This window comes from Thalassophryne amazonica, chromosome 12 (genome assembly GCF_902500255.1).
Source record: "Thalassophryne amazonica chromosome 12, fThaAma1.1, whole genome shotgun sequence".
Classification (NCBI taxonomy): domain Eukaryota; kingdom Metazoa; phylum Chordata; class Actinopteri; order Batrachoidiformes; family Batrachoididae; genus Thalassophryne; species Thalassophryne amazonica.
The window spans coordinates 4,413,377-4,435,573 of NC_047114.1; the positions used below are offsets into that span (position 1 = coordinate 4,413,377).

Here is a 22,197-nt window from a genome sequence, read left to right on the forward strand (position 1 = left end):
ACTTAAGTCAATTCCAAGGTCAGCCAGAGGTCAATTATTTGGGTAAAGGTCGAAGTCACATTGCTGTAGTCTAAAACTGTTGATGTCTACAGGTTCGAACAATGTCAAGGTTTGTGATATATTTTAGGTATTGACTGTGTCTGTGGGTTGTTCTCTGCACTGCTGCCAGTGTTGGGTTTATATCACAAAACTACAGTGACTTCGGTCAGCTTATGTAAATAATAAGAATGAATCTCATCGTCTTGTGACTCATCAAATTAGGAGCCCTTCATGCAAAGATGACTTTTTTGTTTTGGTTTTGTTTTGTTTTTTTGATGTTTCACGTTTTCTTTCTTTCATTTTTTATGATCTTTTAGTTAGTGATCAGAGTGTAGGGTTTGGCAGCCACCAGAGGGCGCACTGTCGCCGCTAACCGGCAGCAGTTGATAAATTGACGTCCAGCGAATGCGTCGCACTTTTAACTGGTTGTTTTTATGTGATGTGAATAAATCTTTAACTTCTCCTCAAGACACGCAGACTGGCACACGTGTCGAGCTTTTTTTTTTTTTTTTAATCCGTGCAGCTCGGTGGGCGGGAGCGACACGCCCACGGAGATCCACGGAGCGCTCAGACCAGTTCATGGGCGCTCAGAAACCGGGACCTGTGGATCTGGGTCCTCAAGAAAAGTCTGATGGTGTTCTGACAGCGCAGCAGGAGGACAATCAGAGGTAAGAAAGAGGAACAACAACAACAAATACAAAGCTTTTTTAAATTCTCTGCTGAAGCTTTTGCAGTTTGCGTGGAGACGTCTTGAAGAAATCACATGTACACTGTTCAACATGCAGGGCAGTAGGCAAGTTTTTACAAATTCTGAGTCCACGTGCCCCCCCCCCCCCCACACACACACACATACATGCACACGCACACGCATGTTTTAAAAAAGGCAATCTTGAGTGGGGGGGGGACAACCTATATTTCAATTAAGAATAAAGAATAAAGAATAGATGAATAGAATATGATGAATAGATGAGCTAAAATCCAGCAAAGGGAAGTGTGTCTTATTTGTCCGGGTCAGTAATCACATGTGTCTTTGCTTTGGAGTCACTTGGTCACATGACCTGGAAAGTATTGAAAGATATCAAGACTTTACCATATAAAAGTGCTGTTTTTTTTTTTTTTTTTTTTTTTTGTAATCACAGAAAATAAGAGGTGGGCTAAAACCCAGTGCAAACTTGTTCAGTGTTGTAATTACTATTCTACATTGACTCCAAGTCACTGGATCGCATAATTTGGAAGCTTTAAAAAATGATCCTAATTAATCACACTTTAATAAATGTTTTAACGACCAAAATAGGTGTACTATCTAAAACATTTTTATTATATTTTTTGAATAATTTCACAAATATGCTTAAATTAGCAAGATGGTACTGAAAAATGGTCTAGTATTGTGTCATTGACCCAGTAATTTATTAACGGTCCCTAAGTGGACGTTCTAGAGTTAACAGCAAGAGCTTGAAATCATATTAACTGTCCTCTAACTGCCAGCAGCCTGGAAGCCAGGAAAAGACTCTGTGGTGTCCAGAGTGAATGTCAGTGGAACATCTACCCTGGTCACAGACCAGGACCTGCTGATCTGGATCCGTATTAATCCTCTGACGGCACAGCAGCAGAACAATTAGATGTAAGAGAACAGATTCTCGCAGCTGGACCAACAGGTTCAGGCTCCTTTTTAAATCCTTTAACCTTTTGCAGTTTGCACACAGATGTCTTGAAGAACATGCAGGGCCATAGTCCGAATTTTGGAAATACTCAGTACACATGTCCCCCCCACCACACACACACACACACACACACACACACACACTGTGTATCCGTCAAAAATGTCTTTCTGTAGCCAGATTACCAAGAAGACTTGAAATATATTTGTGTTAAGCAAAATAATTTGTGTTGTAATGTACATGACTTATTTTGTTCTTGACCATAGGGCTTCACTTGGGGTCCGTTAATAAAAAGAAATCATGCACTCATGTACATGATATGAATTCACTTTAAACATATGCTCCTTTTACTCTTTATTCTCATAGTAAAAACAAAGTCCTTTTTATTCAAAACAAATGCAAACGATCATGGTCATAAATGTTGCAGCATACATAAAACAGATTTTCCACAGGAAACTAAGAAAGTTGAAAAATGGTGAATTTTTTCGGGGGGGTTGGGGGGAGTGAGGTGACAATTTGTTCTGCACCTTTAAAGTGAAACATTTGTTCTTTGCAGATGTTAAAAAGTGAAACATTACCACCCCTTTTTTTCTGGATGTCTGCAACTATAAAAGAATTTTAAAGTAAAGACTTGACTGAGAATAGGGAAGTGTGGGATGAGCTGCTTGGTCTACTACCGGACCGGGGTAAGCAGCAGAAAATGAATGAATGAATGCGGCAGAACGGGTTTACTGTCACATCAGAAAAAGCTCTAAAAACAGTGCATCTGTTACCGAAAAGACATTTAGCATTGTGTCACTATTGAGATGTTTTAATGTGTGCCTTTAAAAGGTCAAGGTTCACTACATGTAGCTTTTCATTGTGTGTGATTCCCACGTTTATGATTTAGGCGAGCCATTACTTCAGTGGAAACGCGTCCAGAGAGGATGTAGCCGCTCGCGTGGTTTCAGAGTGAGATCATCCGTGTTCTTCAGATTTAACCTTCACGCCCAGACGTCAGGCCGCGACGTGGAGCGTGTGGCGCTGGAAGCGCCGCGTGTCTGCAGGTAAACTGCTTCAGTCCATCAATACGCTCCATGTTTGCTTTGCACAAAGTGCAGATTTTCCTGCTGTGGAATCTGGAGACATTTTAAAAGACCTTTGGTCTCTTATCACACTCCAACACTGTTTTCACTCTTCAGGCGTTTCTCACAGGTTACATCATCTCTGCTGGCCAGAATGAATACAGAATACTCCTCCACAGTTTTTATTCAAGCAAAATCATCCAGATTATTTCTTACTGTACATGTAGTCAAACGACAACAGAGCTTTGAATCAATCGACTGTGCACAGATAACGGTGCCTTACAAATGTATTCACCCCCATGATCTTGGTGGCTTTCCTCACTCTTCTCTTTCTTGCACAGTCAGTTTTTGAGAACTGTCTACTCCACACAGATTTACCACAGAGTGTCATACTGTTTGTATTTCTTCATAACTGATGTAAATAAACTTCAAGACATATTCAGTGACTTGAAAATGTTCATGTATCCATCCCCTGACTTGTCTAAAAAAAATGAACTGATGCAACACATCATCTTAGTTTGATTTTTAATTTAATTTATATCAAGTTGTATGAATACTTTTGTAAGGTACTGTATTAGTTAGAAGAAAAGCTTTAAAGTCTGCAGTGACATTTGAGAATAATCCCACTCAGGACATAAAGTATTATAAATACATATTTACACTGCACACATAACACATTCTACAGGTTGGTTAATATTTTGAGATTTTAAAGATGTTTTCTGTCACCCTACTTGGGGTGTGTAAATTTTTTTTTTTTGGTGGAGGGGCTGAGTTTGGGATTCATGTGGGGCATTAAAATTCATCACAAACGAATCACTTTATCTTTATTATGTGCTCATTTAAACCTGTGAGTTACAGGATCACACACACACACAGACACACACACACACACACACTAACGTTACACTCAAACACTAACAGTCTCTGGACACTCTGATGTAGAATATTGAAGTTTTTAATTAAATTTGAATTTCTACCTGCACTTGAACTACTAGATTTAATTATAATTTTTTTTAAACGATAACTTGCAGATCCAGAAAGTTTATCAAAGTAAAATGTTGGTGTTTGAGTTCATCTTCCCCAAATGAGCTGTTTATTTCTAAATATATCTTGTAGGACTCGTTGAATAACATTCAGGAGCAGCCGAGCTGCAGCGTCACACAGTCAGGTCACAGTCAGGTCACAGTCATCAGTACAAGGCAGCGTTCAAGATCACTTCCCTCCAGTGCTGCTGCCGCACAGGAACGACCAGTTGACACTGACCACGAGCTTCACAATGGAAAATTAGAAGGCCGTTATTGTCACACAGTGATTATACCAGAGTCAGGAGGTAATTTTTTGTTTATGTCCTGCAGACTGGATGAATGTCAGCGTGTCACAACCTCACAGAGAGGTGCAGCATCACAATGAACCTGAGATCAGGATGATCCCTGAGATCAGGATGAACACAGAAATCAGGATCAACCCTGAGATCAAGATAAACCCAGAGATCAGGATGAACCCTGAGATCAGGATGAACCCTGAGATCAGGATGAACCCTGAGATCAGAATGAATCCAGAGATCAGGATGAACCCAGAGAATAGCATGAACCCAGAGATCAGGATGAACCCTGAGATCAGGATGAATCCAGAGATCAGGATGAACCCAGAGAACAGCATGAACCCACAGATCAGGATGAACCCAGAGATCAGGATGAGCCTAGAGAACAGCATGAACCCAGATATCAGAATGAACCCAGACATCAGAATGACCCCTGAGATCAGGATGAATCCAGAGATCAGGATGAGCCTCGAGAACAGGATGAACTCAGAGATCAGGAGGAACCCAGAGAACAGGATGAACCCAGAGATCAGGATGAACCCAGAGATCATGATGAACCCAGAGATCAGGATGAACCCTGAGATCAGGATGAACCCTGAGATCAGGATGAACCCTGAGATCAGGATGAATCCAGAGATCAGGATGAACCCTGAGATCAGGATGAATCCAGAGATCAGGATGAACCCAGAGATCAGGATGACCCCTGAGATCAGGATGACCCCTGAGATCAGGATGAATCCAGAGATCAGGATGAGCCTCGAGAACAGGATGAACTCAGAGATCAGGAGGAACCCAGAGAACAGGATGAACCCAGATATCAGAATGAACCCAGAGATCATGATGAACCCAGAGATCAGGATGAACCCTGATATCAGAATGAACCCAGAGATCAGAATGACCCCAGAGATCAGGATGAATCCAGAGATCAGGATGAGCCTCGAGAACAGGATGAACTCAGAGATCAGGAGGAACCCAGAGAACAGGATGAACCCAGAGATCAGGATGAACCCAGAGATCATGATGAACCCAGAGATCAGGATGAACCAGGAGATCAGGATGAACCCAGAGAACAGAATGAACCCAGAGAACAGGATGAACCCAGAGATCAGGATGAACCCAGAGATCAGGATGAGCCTAGAGAACAGCATGAACCCAGATATCAGAATGAACCCAGACATCAGAATGACCCCTGAGATCAGGATGAATCCAGAGATCAGGATGAGCCTCGAGAACAGGATGAACTCAGAGATCAGGAGGAACCCAGAGAACAGGATGAACCCAGAGATCAGGATGAACCCAGAGATCATGATGAACCCAGAGATCAGGATGAACCCTGAGATCAGGATGAATCCAGAGATCAGGATGAACCCTGAGATCAGGATGAACCCTGAGATCAGGATGAACCAGGAGATCAGGATGAACCCTGAGATCAGGATGAACCCTGAGATCAGGATGAATCCAGAGATCAGGATGAACCCAGAGATCAGGATGAACCCTGAGATCAGGATGAACCCTGAGATCAGGATGAATCCAGAGATCAGGATGAACCCAGAGATCAGGATGACCCCTGAGATCAGGATGAATCCAGAGATCAGGATGAGCCTCGAGAACAGGATGAACTCAGAGATCAGGAGGAACCCAGAGAACAGGATGAACCCAGATATCAGAATGAACCCAGAGATCATGATGAACCCAGAGATCAGGATGAACCCTGATATCAGAATGAACCCAGAGATCAGGATGAATCCAGAGATCAGGATGAGCCTCGAGAACAGGATGAACTCAGAGATCAGGAGGAACCCAGAGAACAGGATGAACCCAGAGATCAGGATGAACCCAGAGATCATGATGAACCCAGAGATCAGGATGAACCCTGAGATCAGGATGAATCCAGAGATCAGGATGAACCCTGAGATCAGGATGAACCCTGAGATCAGGATGAACCAGGAGATCAGGATGAACCCAGAGAACAGAATGAACCCAGAGAACAGGATGAACCCTGAGATCAGGATGAATCGAGAGATCACGATGAAGCCTGAGATCAGGATGAATCCAGAGATCACGATGAACCCTGAGATCAGTATGAATCCAGAGATCAGGATGAACCCATAGATCAGGATGAACCCTGAGATCAGGATGAATCCAGAGATCACGATGAACCCTGAGATCAGGATGAATCCAGAGATCATGATGAACCCAGAGATCAGGATGAATCCAGAGATCAGGATGAACCCAGAGATCAGGATGAGGCTTGAGATCAGGATGAACTTTGAGATCAGGATAAACCCTGAGATCAGGATGAATCCAGAGATCAGGATGAGCCTCGAGAACAGGATGAACTCAGAGATCAGGAGGAACCCAGAGAACAGGATGAACCCAGAGATCAGGATGAACCCAGAGATCATGATGAACCCAGAGATCAGGATGAACCCTGAGATCAGGATGAATCCAGAGATCAGGATGAACCCTGAGATCAGGATGAACCCTGAGATCAGGATGAACCAGGAGATCAGGATGAACCCAGAGAACAGAATGAACCCAGAGAACAGGATGAACCGAGAGAACAGGATGAACCCTGAGATCAGGATGAATCCAGAGATCACGATGAACCCTGAGATCAGGATGAATCCAGAGATCACGATGAACCCTGAGATCAGGATGAATCCAGAGATCAGGATGAACCCAGAGATCAGGATGAACCCTGAGATCAGGATGAATCCAGAGATCAGGATGAACCCAGAGATCAGGATGAGCCTAGAGAACAGCATGAACCCAGAGATCAGGATGAACCCTGAGATCAGGATGAATCCAGAGATCAGGATGAACCCTGAGATCAGGATGAACCCTGAGATCAGGATGAACCCTGAGATCAGGATGAATCCAGAGATCAGGATGAACCCTGAGATCAGGATGAATCCAGAGATCAGGATGAACCCAGAGATCAGGATGACCCCTGAGATCAGGATGAATCCAGAGATCAGGATGAGCCTCGAGAACAGGATGAACTCAGAGATCAGGAGGAACCCAGAGAACAGGATGAACCCAGATATCAGAATGAACCCAGAGATCATGATGAACCCAGAGATCAGGATGAACCCTGATATCAGAATGAACCCAGAGATCAGAATGACCCCAGAGATCAGGATGAATCCAGAGATCAGGATGAGCCTCGAGAACAGGATGAACTCAGAGATCAGGAGGAACCCAGAGAACAGGATGAACCCAGAGATCAGGATGAACCCAGAGATCATGATGAACCCAGAGATCAGGATGAACCCTGAGATCAGGATGAATCCAGAGATCAGGATGAACCCTGAGATCAGGATGAACCCTGAGATTAGGATGAACCAGGAGATCAGGATGAACCCAGAGAACAGAATGAACCCAGAGAACAGGATGAACCCAGAGAACAGGATGAACCCTGAGATCAGGATGAATCGAGAGATCACGATGAAGCCTGAGATCAGGATGAATCCAGAGATCACGATGAACCCTGAGATCAGTATGAATCCAGAGATCAGGATGAACCCATAGATCAGGATGAACCCTGAGATCAGGATGAATCCAGACATCACGATGAACCCTGAGATCAGGATGAATCCAGAGATCAGGATGAACCCAGAGATCAGGATGAGGCTTGAGATCAGGATGAACTTTGAGATCAGGATGAATCCAGAGATCAGGATGAGCCTCGAGAACAGGAGGAACTCAGAGATCAGGAGGAACCCAGAGAACAGGATGAACCCAGAGATCAGGATGAACCCAGAGATCATGATGAACCCAGAGATCAGGATGAACCCTGAGATCAGGATGAATCCAGAGATCAGGATGAACCCTGAGATCAGGATGAACCCTGAGATCAGGATGAACCAGGAGATCAGGATGAACCCAGAGAACAGAATGAACCCAGAGAACAGGATGAACCCAGAGAACAGGATGAACCCTGAGATCAGGATGAATCCAGAGATCACGATGAACCCTGAGATCAGGATGAATCCAGAGATCACGATGAACCCTGAGATCAGTATGAATCCAGAGATCAGGATGAACCCTGAGATCAGGATGAATCCAGAGATCAGGATGAACCCTGAGATCAGGATGAATCCAGAGATCAGGATGAACCCAGAGATCAGGATGAATCCAGAGATCAGGATGAACCCAGAGATCAGGATGAGGCTTGAGATCAGGATGAACTTTGAGATCAGGATAAACCCTGAGATCAGGATGAATCCAGAGATCAGGATGAGCCTTGAGAACAGGATGAACTCAGAGATCAGGAGGAACCCAGAGAACAGGATGAACCCAGAGATCAGGATGAACTCAGAGATCAGGATGAACCCAGAGAACAGAATGAACCCAGAGAACAGGATGAACCCAGAGATCAGGATGAACCCTGAGATCAGGATGAATCCAGAGGTCACGATGAACCCAGAGATCAGGATGAATCCAGAGATCAGGATGAACCCAGAGATCAGGATGACCCCTGAGATCAGGATGAATCCAGAGATCAGGATGAGCCTCGAGAACAGGATGAACTCAGAGATCAGGAGGAACCCAGAGAACAGGATGAACCCAGATATCAGAATGAACCCAGAGATCAGGATGAACCCTGATATCAGAATGACCCCTGAGACATGGATGAATCCAGAGATCAGGATGAGCCTCGAGAACAGGATGAGCTCAGAGATCAGGAGGAACCCAGAGAACAGGATGAACCCAGAGATCAGGATGAATCCAGAGATCAGGATGAACCCTGAGATCAGGATGAACCAGGAGATCAGGATGAACCAGGAGATCAGGATGACCTCAGAGAACAGAATGAACCCAGAGAACAGGATGAACCCAGAGAACAGGATGAACCCAGAGATCAGGATGAACCCTGAGATCAGGATGAATCCAGAGATCACAATGAACCCTGAGATCAGGATGAATCCAGAGATCACGATGAACCCTGAGATCAGGATGAATCCAGAGATCAGGATGAACCCTGAGATCAGGATGAGGCTTGAGATCAGGATGAACTTTGAGATCAGGATAAACCCTGAGATCAGGATGAATCCAGAGATCAGGATGAGCCTTGAGAACAGGATGAACTCAGAGATCAGGAGGAACCCAGAGAACAGGATGAACCCAGAGATCAGGATGAACTCAGAGATCAGGATGAACCCAGAGAACAGGATGAACCCAGAGAACAGGATGAACCCAGAGATCAGGATGAAACCTGAGATCAGGATGAACCCAGAGATCAGGATGAACCCTGAGATCAGGATAAACCCAGAGATCAGGATGAACCCAGAGATCATGATGAACCCAGAGATCAGGATGAACCCTGAGATCAGGATGAATCCAGAGATCAGGATGAACCCTGAGATCAGGATGAACCCTGAGATCAGGATGAACCAGGAGATCAGGATGAACCCAGAGAACAGAATGAACCCAGAGAACAGGATGAACCCAGATAACAGGATGAACCCTGAGATCAGGATGAATCCAGAGATCACGATGAACCCTGAGATCAGGATGAATCCAGAGATCACGATGAACCCTGAGATCAGGATGAATCCAGAGATCAGGATGAACCCAGAGATCAGGATGAACCCTGAGATCAGGATGAATCCAGAGATCAGGATGAACCCAGAGATCAGGATGAATCCAGAGATCAGGATGAACCCAGAGATCAGGATGAGGCTTGAGATCAGGATGAACTTTGAGATCAGGATAAACCCTGAGATCAGGATGAATCCAGAGATCAGGATGAGCCTTGAGAACAGGATGAACTCAGAGATCAGGAGGAACCCAGAGAACAGGATGAACCCAGAGATCAGGATGAACTCAGAGATCAGGATGAACCCAGAGAACAGAATGAACCCAGAGAACAGGATGAACCCAGAGATCAGGATGAACCCTGAGATCAGGATGAATCCAGAGGTCACGATGAACCCTGAGATCAGGATGAATCCAGAGATCAGGATGAACCCAGAGATCAGGATGACCCCTGAGATCAGGATGAATCCAGAGATCAGGATGAGCCTCGAGAACAGGATGAACTCAGAGATCAGGAGGAACCCAGAGAACAGGATGAACCCAGATATCAGAATGAACCCAGAGATCAGGATGAACCCTGATATCAGAATGACCCCTGAGACATGGATGAATCCAGAGATCAGGATGAGCCTCGAGAACAGGATGAGCTCAGAGATCAGGAGGAACCCAGAGAACAGGATGAACCCAGAGATCAGGATGAATCCAGAGATCAGGATGAACCCTGAGATCAGGATGAACCAGGAGATCAGGATGAACCAGGAGATCAGGATGACCTCAGAGAACAGAATGAACCCAGAGAACAGGATGAACCCAGAGAACAGGATGAACCCAGAGATCAGGATGAACCCTGAGATCAGGATGAATCCAGAGATCACAATGAACCCTGAGATCAGGATGAATCCAGAGATCACGATGAACCCTGAGATCAGGATGAATCCAGAGATCAGGATGAACCCTGAGATCAGGATGAGGCTTGAGATCAGGATGAACTTTGAGATCAGGATAAACCCTGAGATCAGGATGAATCCAGAGATCAGGATGAGCCTTGAGAAGAGGATGAACTCAGAGATCAGGAGGAACCCAGAGAACAGGATGAACCCAGAGATCAGGATGAACTCAGAGATCAGGATGAACCCAGAGAACAGGATGAACCCAGAGAACAGGATGAACCCAGAGATCAGGATGAAACCTGAGATCAGGATGAACCCAGAGATCAGGATGAACCCTGAGATCAGGATAAACCCAGAGATCAGGATGAACCCAGAGATCATGATGAACCCAGAGATCAGGATGAACCCTGAGATCAGGATGAATCCAGAGATCAGGATGAACCCTGAGATCAGGATGAACCCTGAGATCAGGATGAACCAGGAGATCAGGATGAACCCAGAGAACAGAATGAACCCAGAGAACAGGATGAACCCAGATAACAGGATGAACCCTGAGATCAGGATGAATCCAGAGATCAGGATGAACCCTGAGATCAGGATGAATCCAGAGATCAGGATGAACCCTGAGATCAGGATGAATCCAGAGATCAGGATGAACCCTGAGATCAGGATGAATCCAGAGATCAGGATGAACCCAGAGATCAGGATGAGCCTAGAGAACAGCATGAACCCAGAGATCAGGATGAACCCTGAGATCAGGATGAATCCAGAGATCAGGATGAACCCTGAGATCAGGATGAACCCTGAGATCAGGATGAACCAGGAGATCAGGATGAACCCTGAGATCAGGATGAATCCAGAGATCAGGATGAACCCTGAGATCAGGATGAATCCAGAGATCAGGATGAACCCAGAGATCAGGATGACCCCTGAGATCAGGATGAATCCAGAGATCAGGATGAGCCTCGAGAACAGGATGAACTCAGAGATCAGGAGGAACCCAGAGAACAGGATGAACCCAGATATCAGAATGAACCCAGAGATCATGATGAACCCAGAGATCAGGATGAACCCTGATATCAGAATGAACCCAGAGATCAGAATGACCCCAGAGATCAGGATGAATCCAGAGATCAGGATGAGCCTCGAGAACAGGATGAACTCAGAGATCAGGAGGAACAAAGAGAACAGGATGAACCCAGAGATCAGGATGAACCCAGAGATCATGATGAACCCAGAGATCAGGATGAACCCTGAGATCAGGATTAATCCAGAGATCAGGATGAACCCTGAGATCAGGATGAACCCTGAGATCAGGATGAACCAGGAGATCAGGATGAACCCAGAGAACAGAATGAACCCAGAGAACAGGATGAACCCAGAGAACAGGATGAACCCTGAGATCAGGATGAATCGAGAGATCACGATGAAGCCTGAGATCAGGATGAATCCAGAGATCACGATGAACCCTGAGATCAGTATGAATCCAGAGATCAGGATGAACCCATAGATCAGGATGAACCCTGAGATCAGGATGAATCCAGAGATCACGATGAACCCTGAGATCAGGATGAACCAGAGATCAGGATGAGGCTTGAGATCAGGATGAACTTTGAGATCAGGATAAACCCTGAGATCAGGATGAATCCAGAGATCAGGATGAGCCTCGAGAACAGGAGGAACTCAGAGATCAGGAGGAACCCAGAGAACAGGATGAACCCAGAGATCAGGATGAACCCAGAGATCGTGATGAACCCAGAGATCAGGATGAACCCTGAGATCAGGATGAATCCAGAGATCAGGATGAACCCTGAGATCAGGATGAACCCTGAGATCAGGATGAACCAGGAGATCAGGATGAACCCAGAGAACAGAATGAACCCAGAGAACAGGATGAACCCAGAGAACAGGATGAACCCTGAGATCAGGATGAATCCAGAGATCACGATGAACCCTGAGATCAGGATGAATCCAGAGATCACGATGAACCCTGAGATCAGTATGAATCCAGAGATCAGGATGAACCCTGAGATCAGGATGAATCCAGAGATCACGATGAACCCTGAGATCAGGATGAATCCAGAGATCAGGATGAACCCAGAGATCAGGATGAATCCAGAGATCAGGATGAACCCAGAGATCAGGATGAGGCTTGAGATCAGGATGAACTTTGAGATCAGGATAAACCCTGAGATCAGGATGAATCCAGAGATCAGGATGAGCCTTGAGAACAGGATGAACTCAGAGATCAGGAGGAACCCAGAGAACAGGATGAACCCAGAGATCAGGATGAACTCAGAGATCAGGATGAACCCAGAGAACAGAATGAACCCAGAGAACAGGATGAACCCAGAGATCAGGATCAACCCTGAGATCAGGATGAATCCAGAGGTCACGATGAACCCTGAGATCAGGATGAATCCAGAGATCAGGATGAACCCAGAGATCAGGATGACCCCTGAGATCAGGATGAATCCAGAGATCAGGATGAGCCTCGAGAACAGGATGAACTCAGAGATCAGGAGGAACCCAGAGAACAGGATGAACCCAGATATCAGAATGAACCCAGAGATCAGGATGAACCCTGATATCAGAATGAACCCAGAGATCAGAATGACCCCTGAGACATGGATGAATCCAGAGATCAGGATGAGCCTCGAGAACAGGATGAGCTCAGAGATCAGGAGGAACCCAGAGAACAGGATGAACCCAGAGATCAGGATGAATCCAGAGATCAGGATGAACCCTGAGATCAGGATGAACCAGGAGATCAGGATGACCTCAGAGAACAGAATGAACCCAGAGAACAGGATGAACCCAGAGAACAGGCTGAACCCAGAGATCAGGATGAACCCTGAGATCAGGATGAATCCAGAGATCACAATGAACCCTGAGATCAGGATGAATCCAGAGATCACGATGAACCCTGAGATCAGGATGAATCCAGAGATCAGGATGAACCCTGAGATCAGGATGAGGCTTGAGATCAGGATGAACTTTGAGATCAGGATAAACCCTGAGATCAGGATGAATCCAGAGATCAGGATGAGCCTTGAGAAGAGGATGAACTCAGAGATCAGGAGGAACCCAGAGAACAGGATGAACCCAGAGATCAGGATGAACTCAGATATCAGGATGAACCCAGAGAACAGGATGAACCCAGAGATCAGGATGAACCCTGAGATCAGGATGAACCCAGAGATCAGGATGAACCCTGAGATCAGGATAAACCCAGAGATCAGGATGAATCTAGAGATCACGATGAACCCTGAGATCAGGATGAATCCAGAGATCAGGATGAACCCAGAGATCAGGATGACCCCTGAGATCAGGATGAATCCAGAGATCAGGATGAGCCTCGAGAACAGGATGAACTCAGAGATCAGGAGGAACCCAGAGAACAGGATGAACCCAGATATCAGAATGAACCCAGAGATCAGGATGAACCCTGATATCAGAATGACCCCTGAGACATGGATGAATCCAGAGATCAGGATGAGCCTCGAGAACAGGATGAGCTCAGAGATCAGGAGGAACCCAGAGAACAGGATGAACCCAGAGATCAGGATGAATCCAGAGATCAGGATGAACCCTGAGATCAGGATGAACCAGGAGATCAGGATGAACCAGGAGATCAGGATGACCTCAGATAACAGAATGAACCCAGAGAACAGGATGAACCCAGAGAACAGGATGAACCCAGAGATCAGGATGAACCCTGAGATCAGGATGAATCCAGAGATCACAATGAACCCTGAGATCAGGATGAATCCAGAGATCACGATGAACCCTGAGATCAGGATGAATCCAGAGATCAGGATGAACCCTGAGATCAGGATGAGGCTTGAGATCAGGATGAACTTTGAGATCAGGATAAACCCTGAGATCAGGATGAATCCAGAGATCAGGATGAGCCTTGAGAAGAGGATGAACTCAGAGATCAGGAGGAACCCAGAGAACAGGATGAACCCAGAGATCAGGATGAACTCAGAGATCAGGATGAACCCAGAGAACAGGATGAACCCAGAGAACAGGATGAACCCAGAGATCAGGATGAAACCTGAGATCAGGATGAACCCAGAGATCAGGATGAACCCTGAGATCAGGATAAACCCAGAGATCAGGATGAACCCAGAGATCATGATGAACCCAGAGATCAGGATGAACCCTGAGATCAGGATGAATCCAGAGATCAGGATGAACCCTGAGATCAGGATGAACCCTGAGATCAGGATGAACCAGGAGATCAGGATGAACCCAGAGAACAGAATGAACCCAGAGAACAGGATGAACCCAGATAACAGGATGAACCCTGAGATCAGGATGAATCCAGAGATCACGATGAACCCTGAGATCAGGATGAATCCAGAGATCAGGATGAACCCTGAGATCAGGATGAATCCAGAGATCAGGATGAACCCAGAGATCAGGATGAACCCTGAGATCAGGATGAATCCAGAGATCAGGATGAACCCAGAGATCAGGATGAGCCTAGAGAACAGCATGAACCCAGAGATCAGGATGAACCCTGAGATCAGGATGAATCCAGAGATCAGGATGAACCCTGAGATCAGGATGAACCCTGAGATCAGGATGAACCAGGAGATCAGGATGAATCCAGAGATCAGGATGAACCCTGAGATCAGGATGAATCCAGAGATCAGGATGAACCCAGAGATCAGGATGACCCCTGAGATCAGGATGAATCCAGAGATCAGGATGAGCCTCGAGAACAGGATGAACTCAGAGATCAGGAGGAACCCAGAGAACAGGATGAACCCAGATATCAGAATGAACCCAGAGATCATGATGAACCCAGAGATCAGGATGAACCCTGATATCAGAATGAACCCAGAGATCAGAATGACCCCAGAGATCAGGATGAATCCAGAGATCAGGATGAGCCTCGAGAACAGGATGAACTCAGAGATCAGGAGGAACAAAGAGAACAGGATGAACCCAGAGATCAGGATGAACCCAGAGATCATGATGAACCCAGAGATCAGGATGAACCCTGAGATCAGGATTAATCCAGAGATCAGGATGAACCCTGAGATCAGGATGAACCCTGAGATCAGGATGAACCAGGAGATCAGGATGAACCCAGAGAACAGAATGAACCCAGAGAACAGGATGAACCCAGAGAACAGGATGAACCCTGAGATCAGGATGAATCGAGAGATCACGATGAAGCCTGAGATCAGGATGAATCCAGAGATCACGATGAACCCTGAGATCAGTATGAATCCAGAGATCAGGATGAACCCATAGATCAGGATGAACCCTGAGATCAGGATGAATCCAGAGATCACGATGAACCCTGAGATCAGGATGAACCCAGAGATCAGGATGAGGCTTGAGATCAGGATGAACTTTGAGATCAGGATAAACCCTGAGATCAGGATGAATCCAGAGATCAGGATGAGCCTCGAGAACAGGAGGAACTCAGAGATCAGGAGGAACCCAGAGAACAGGATGAACCCAGAGATCAGGATGAACCCAGAGATCATGATGAACCCAGAGATCAGGATGAACCCTGAGATCAGGATGAATCCAGAGATCAGGATGAACCCTGAGATCAGGATGAACCCTGAGATCAGGATGAACCAGGAGATCAGGATGAACCCAGAGAACAGAATGAACCCAGAGAACAGGATGAACCCAGAGAACAGGATGAACCCTGAGATCAGGATGAATCCAGAGATCACGATGAACCCTGAGATCAGGATGAATCCAGAGATCACGATGAACCCTGAGATCAGTATGAATCCAGAGATCAGGATGAACCCTGAGATCAGGATGAATCCAGAGATCACGATGAACCCTGAGATCAGGATGAATCCAGAGATCAGGATGAACCCAGAGATCAGGATGAATCCATAGATCAGGATGAACCCAGAGATCAGGATGAGGCTTGAGATCAGGATGAACTTTGAGATCAGGATAAACCCTGAGATCAGGATGAATCCAGAGATCAGGATGAGCCTTGAGAACAGGATGAACTCAGAGATCAGGAGGAACCCAGAGAACAGGATGAACCCAGAGATCAGGATGAACTCAGAGATCAGGATGAACCCAGAGAACAGAATGAACCCAGAGAACAGGATGAACCCAGAGATCAGGATCAACCCTGAGATCAGGATGAATCCAGAGGTCACGATGAACCCTGAGATCAGGATGAATCCAGAGATCAGGATGAACCCAGAGATCAGGATGACCCCTGAGATCAGGATGAATCCAGAGATCAGGATGAGCCTCGAGAACAGGATGAACTCAGAGATCAGGAGGAACCCAGAGAACAGGATGAACCCAGATATCAGAATGAACCCAGAGATCAGGATGAACCCTGATATCAGAATGAACCCAGAGATCAGAATGACCCCTGAGACATGGATGAATCCAGAGATCAGGATGAGCCTCGAGAACAGGATGAGCTCAGAGATCAGGAGGAACCCAGAGAACAGGATGAACCCAGAGATCAGGATGAATCCAGAGATCAGGATGAACCCTGAGATCAGGATGAACCAGGAGATCAGGATGACCTCAGAGAACAGAATGAACCCAGAGAACAGGATGAACCCAGAGAACAGGCTGAACCCAGAGATCAGGATGAACCCTGAGATCAGGATGAATCCAGAGATCACAATGAACCCTGAGATCAGGATGAATCCAGAGATCACGATGAACCCTGAGATCAGGATGAATCCAGAGATCAGGATGAACCCTGAGATCAGGATGAGGCTTGAGATCAGGATGAACTTTGAGATCAGGATAAACCCTGAGATCAGGATGAATCCAGAGATCAGGATGAGCCTTGAGAAGAGGATGAACTCAGAGATCAGGAGGAACCCAGAGAACAGGATGAACCCAGAGATCAGGATGAACTCAGATATCAGGATGAACCCAGAGAACAGGATGAACCCAGAGATCAGGATGAACCCTGAGATCAGGATGAACCCAGAGATCAGGATGAACCCTGAGATCAGGATAAACCCAGAGATCAGGATGAATCTAGAGATCACGATGAACCCTGAGATCAGGATGAATCCAGAGATAACAATGAACCCTGAGATCAGGATGAATCCAGAGATCAGGATGAACCCAGAGATCAGGATGAATCCAGAGATCAGGATGAACCCAGAGATCAGGATGAGCCTTGAGATCAGGATGAACTTTGAGATCAGGATAAACCCTGAGATCAGGATGAATCCAGAGATCAGGAGGAACCCAGAGAACAGGATGAACCCAGAGATCAGGATGAACCCAGAGATCATGATGAACCCAGAGATCAGGATGAACCCTGAGATCAAGATAAACCCAGAGATCAGGATGATCCCTGAGATCAGGATGAACGAGGAGATCAGGATGAACCCAGAGAACAGGATAAACCCAGAGAACAGAATGAACCCAGAGAACAGGATGAACCCAGAGATCACGATGAACCCAGAGATCAGGATGAACCCTGAGATCAGGATGAACCCTGAGATCAGGATAAACCCAGAGATCAGGATGAATCCAGAGATCACGATGAACCCTGAGGTCAGGATGAATCCAGAGATCAGGTGAACCCAGAGATCAGGATGAATCCAGAGATGAGGATGAACCCAGAGATCAGGATGAGCCTGAGATCAGGATGAATTTTGAGATCAGAATAATTGCAGTGAACCCTGAGATTGGGACCAACCCTGCACTCTAAAAAAGGAACTGCTGTCTCAACGAGACAAATTGAGGTAACAATTTGCATAGATGTTTTTAAGTTATTTCAATGAAACTAAAGTTATTTCAACTTAACTAGAGAAGTCTTGTGGCATTAACTCAGTTGAAAGTTGAAATAACTGTTGTAATAAACATCTATGCAACTTGTTCCATCAGTTTTCCTCGTTGAGACAGCAGTTCCTTTTTTAGAGTTCGTAGTTTGCTTATGACACTTGATTTGATGGTAATCTGTTGCTTCTGTCTGGTTTGCCCAGATGACCAATGATGCTTGAGACTGAAGTTAGGACCGCCCACACAATTAGCATACATACAGAAATAAATAAATGCATCAAATAAGTTAATCAATAAATCTTTTAAAAAAACACACAAATAAATGTCAAAATATAGAAATAGTCCAAATTGCGGTTGACATTTAAATGTTGGAATAAAATTGTGGCATCGTGATGTAATTTGAATAGTGTTTGTTTGTTCCTTCAGTTCTCTCGTTAACTATCTGTTTTAGGGGAACGGAACCTGTCAAAAATCTTTTTAACTTTCCAGATCTGGGTTGGTTATGAGGTTTCGGATAACGTCCAACCCGTATGTTGAATCAATCCCATTCCCAGCTCTTCCTTTGAATAATGTTTAACTCCCATCAGCATCTGCTTCCTGTCACGGGCTCGAGTCACGTTGTCTATGTCTCCATGACAACACCTTCAAACCTCACAGCAACCAGGAGTCCTTAGAGGACTTGCGGTGTTTATATCAGCGTAGATACAGTGGCTCCCTGCAGTACTGTGTGGTGCAGGTTGGATTTTGGTCACCACAGCTGTGATATGACATGAGGAAGTCACATTGTTTTCTTTTTCCTTCTGTTTTCTGTTCCAGAGACGATGTGCCAGTTGGGTGTGCTGATGATTTTTGCCTTGCTGGTGAGGACGGGACTGGTGTCTGGATGCTTTTGTCCAGCAGCCATCGCTTTGCTCGACTTTCCTCCTGAGGTTCCTGCTGATGTCTGTTGCTTGAACTATTCCGGCTCTGCTTTCAGCCATGTGCCGTGGTCTGCATTTACCAACTGGACGAAGCTGGAGATACTCGATCTTTCCGACTGTAACATCAGTTCTGTGGGGATGAGTGAGGCAGCCGGTTCCACACTGCGAGAGGTCTACTTAAGTCACAACCAACTAGTCTCACTGCCAATGGACTTTCTGGCTAATGAGTCCAGCCTGATGGTGCTAGATCTGGGCTGGAACCTTCTGCAGGAGCTACCTAAGAACTTTCTACAAGACTCCAACAACCTTAAGGTGTTGGATCTACAAGGGAACCAGCTGCGGTTTCTTCCACGCTCTGTGCTGCAGCATCCCAGTCTGCAGAGGTTGGAGCTGCATGGAAACCCCTGGGACTGTTCCTGCAGTTTCATGGAAAGTCTGGTGGAAAGCTCTTGGAATAATCAGACCTCCAAGATGCAGGTGCTTGTGGGAAACATCACTTGTGTCTCTCCCCAGAACATGGCTGGCAGGGTCGTGTGGTCGTTGAGCCTTAGTGACGTGTGCCGCCTGCCTGGCCTCACGGTGCTCTTCATTGTGCTGCCCCTTCTCATCCTCTCCACCTTAGTGATCTGTTGGTGGTGTGGAAGGAAGAAGAAGAAGAAGGAAATGCTAGCTTTCAGCACTTCCAAGAAGAAGGCCTCCAGTGCCAACTGCAACGGGCAGAAGCATCGCCCAAAACCACAGCCTGTGTTTGATCACGACAAAACTGGGGACCTGAAGACCAAGGGGATCCTGAAGAACCAGATGGTGCTTCACCCAGCGTCCATCCTCCTGGGCAGCACCAAGGACATCAGTGATGAAGTCCAGACTAAGGACTCAGTGGAGTCCCTGCACCAGGCCTCATCACACTGTTCCAGCTCTACAGATGGCAAGCGGGGCTCCCAGGAACCCGATGCCGCCAGCAAGTCGGATCTGGACACAGTCAGTGTAACAGAAGTGATGAAAGACTCGGCTGACAGGGAGAAGGCTTATCTGACCCAGTCCACGGAATACTACAGCCTGGTGCCGGGGATCAACCTGGAGGACTCAGACCAGGGTGAGTATGAGAGTGTGGACCTCTCATGACCTCACTGAGCAGGCTGAGAAAACAGGTTCGCTGCCGACGCTGTGGTCCAAAGTATCACAATGTAAGAGGAAGTGATTTAATCCAGAGCTTTTCCTGTGGGATCTGAGGAACGCTGCGGTCATTTTCCAAAGGAATTGTTCACCTTGAAAAAGTGGAGTTTTGCATTGTTATCTTGAACCTTTGCACGAAAATAACTGATTTAAGGTTCCAAACCAAGCAAACATACACTTCATGATGATGAGCCATTTGTTACAAAGAGGAGGACACGTTTCTCTGAACTTCAGCACCGATTGAAGTCTGCAGCTCTGCCAGGCACAAACATTAGATCAAGAAACATCTCTGGAAATGAGAAAACCCCGAACACCAGACACACTCTGTATTCTATATTTAACAATATAAAGTTATGACTATAACTAACTGTATTTAAGTGTATATTCTGCCTTCTTGCAATGATGTTTAATTACATTTTTCCTCATAATATTATTTTCAGGCACCGTCTTCGAACATGTTGCCTATTCCACACCATAACAAACTAATACTAATAACGAACATAACTTCATCCAATTTTGTGAAATTTGGCTCTAGCCACGCCCCTTTAGGCATATGCACTCAACAATGTAGTCACACCTATTCCAGCCCAGGCTTTTGGCATTATCATAAGTCTATAAATTAAAATATAAAAAAGACAATTTTTTTAAATGGTCTGGCTCTGCTCCTTTTCTAGAGTTACACAGAAGCTTAGTAGCATGTTGAAATTACAGATCAGTCCTGACCTGCCCCCCCAATCCCCACCTTCACTCCATCTTATTAAACAATGAAATAAAAAAATATATATACGAGGTCTGTTAGAAACGTATCACACCTTTGTCGGTTACGTCATTTGCCTGTGAGCTGGCTTTGAGTGAGGAGTGATCCACCCCTCCCGTCGGAATCTCTTTGTCTGAGAACTTCCTGAGAGACTGGCGCTTTGTTTGATCAAAATTTTTCAAAGACTCTGAGGCACATCATCAAAGTGGACATCATTCGAGAAATTCAGCTGGTTTTCTGTGAAAATTTTAACGGCTGATGAGAGATTATGGCGTGATGCTGTCGCTTTAAGGACTGCCCACAGAGCGGGATGTCGCGACGCGCCCTGAGCCGCCGCTGTCTGCCTGTTTCGAGCTGAAAGCTTCCAAATTTAAGCCTCTGTTGACCCAGGACGTCGTGAGAGAACGGAGAATTTTCAGAAGAGGTTGGGATCAGCAGTTTATCCGGACATTCCACTGTTAAAGGAGATTTTGTAATGAAAGAAAGTGCGGACGGGTCCGCGCGTCGGGACGCAGCCGGCGCCGCGCGCCGCCACAGGAAAAACACCTTAGTTAGTTTTATCACAGACCTCGTATGTTCTGTAGTTGCATTAATGGATCAGAAATGTCAGTTAAATATATAATATAGCAGACAAACACACTGATATTTGAGAAGTGAAATGAAGTTTCTAGTATTTACAGAAAATGTGCAATAATTATTTTAACAAAATTGGGCAGGTGCATAAATTTGGGCACCCATGTCATTTTATTGGTTTGAATACATTTAGCACTAATTATTGGAACTCAAAATTGGTTTGGTAAGCTCATTGACCCTTGACCTCCTTACACAGGTGAATCCAATCATGAGAAAGGGTATTTAAGGTGGCCATTTGCAAATGTTTCCCCTCTTTACATATCTCTTCCAATGAGTGGCAACATGGGAGTCTCTAAACAACTCTCAAATGACCTGAAAACAAAGATTGTTCAACATCATGGTTTAGGGGAAGGATACAAAAAGCTATCTCAGAGATTTCAGCTGTCAGTTTCCACTGTGAGGAACATAGTGAGGAAATGGAAGACCACAGG

General features: G+C 45.7%; 1 protein-coding gene across 1 annotated transcript; it reads left to right on the plus strand.

Annotated features, from left to right (window-relative positions):
• The first annotated feature begins 547 nt into the window (after positions 1-547).
• Positions 548-21,125, plus strand: si:ch211-106k21.5 (leucine-rich repeat-containing protein 38). Its single transcript, XM_034184050.1, has 2 exons — positions 548-707; positions 19,100-21,125. The coding sequence occupies exon 2, from the start codon at positions 19,105-19,107 to the stop codon at positions 20,323-20,325; it is 1,221 nt and encodes a 406-aa protein (XP_034039941.1). The 5' UTR covers positions 548-707; positions 19,100-19,104; the 3' UTR covers positions 20,326-21,125.
• The last annotated feature ends 1,072 nt before the right edge of the window (positions 21,126-22,197 follow it).

Coding starts and splice junctions, on each gene's coding strand:
- si:ch211-106k21.5 (XM_034184050.1), top strand. CDS start 19,105: ATGTGCCAGTTGGGTGTGCTGATGATTTTTGCCTTGCTGGTGAGGACG.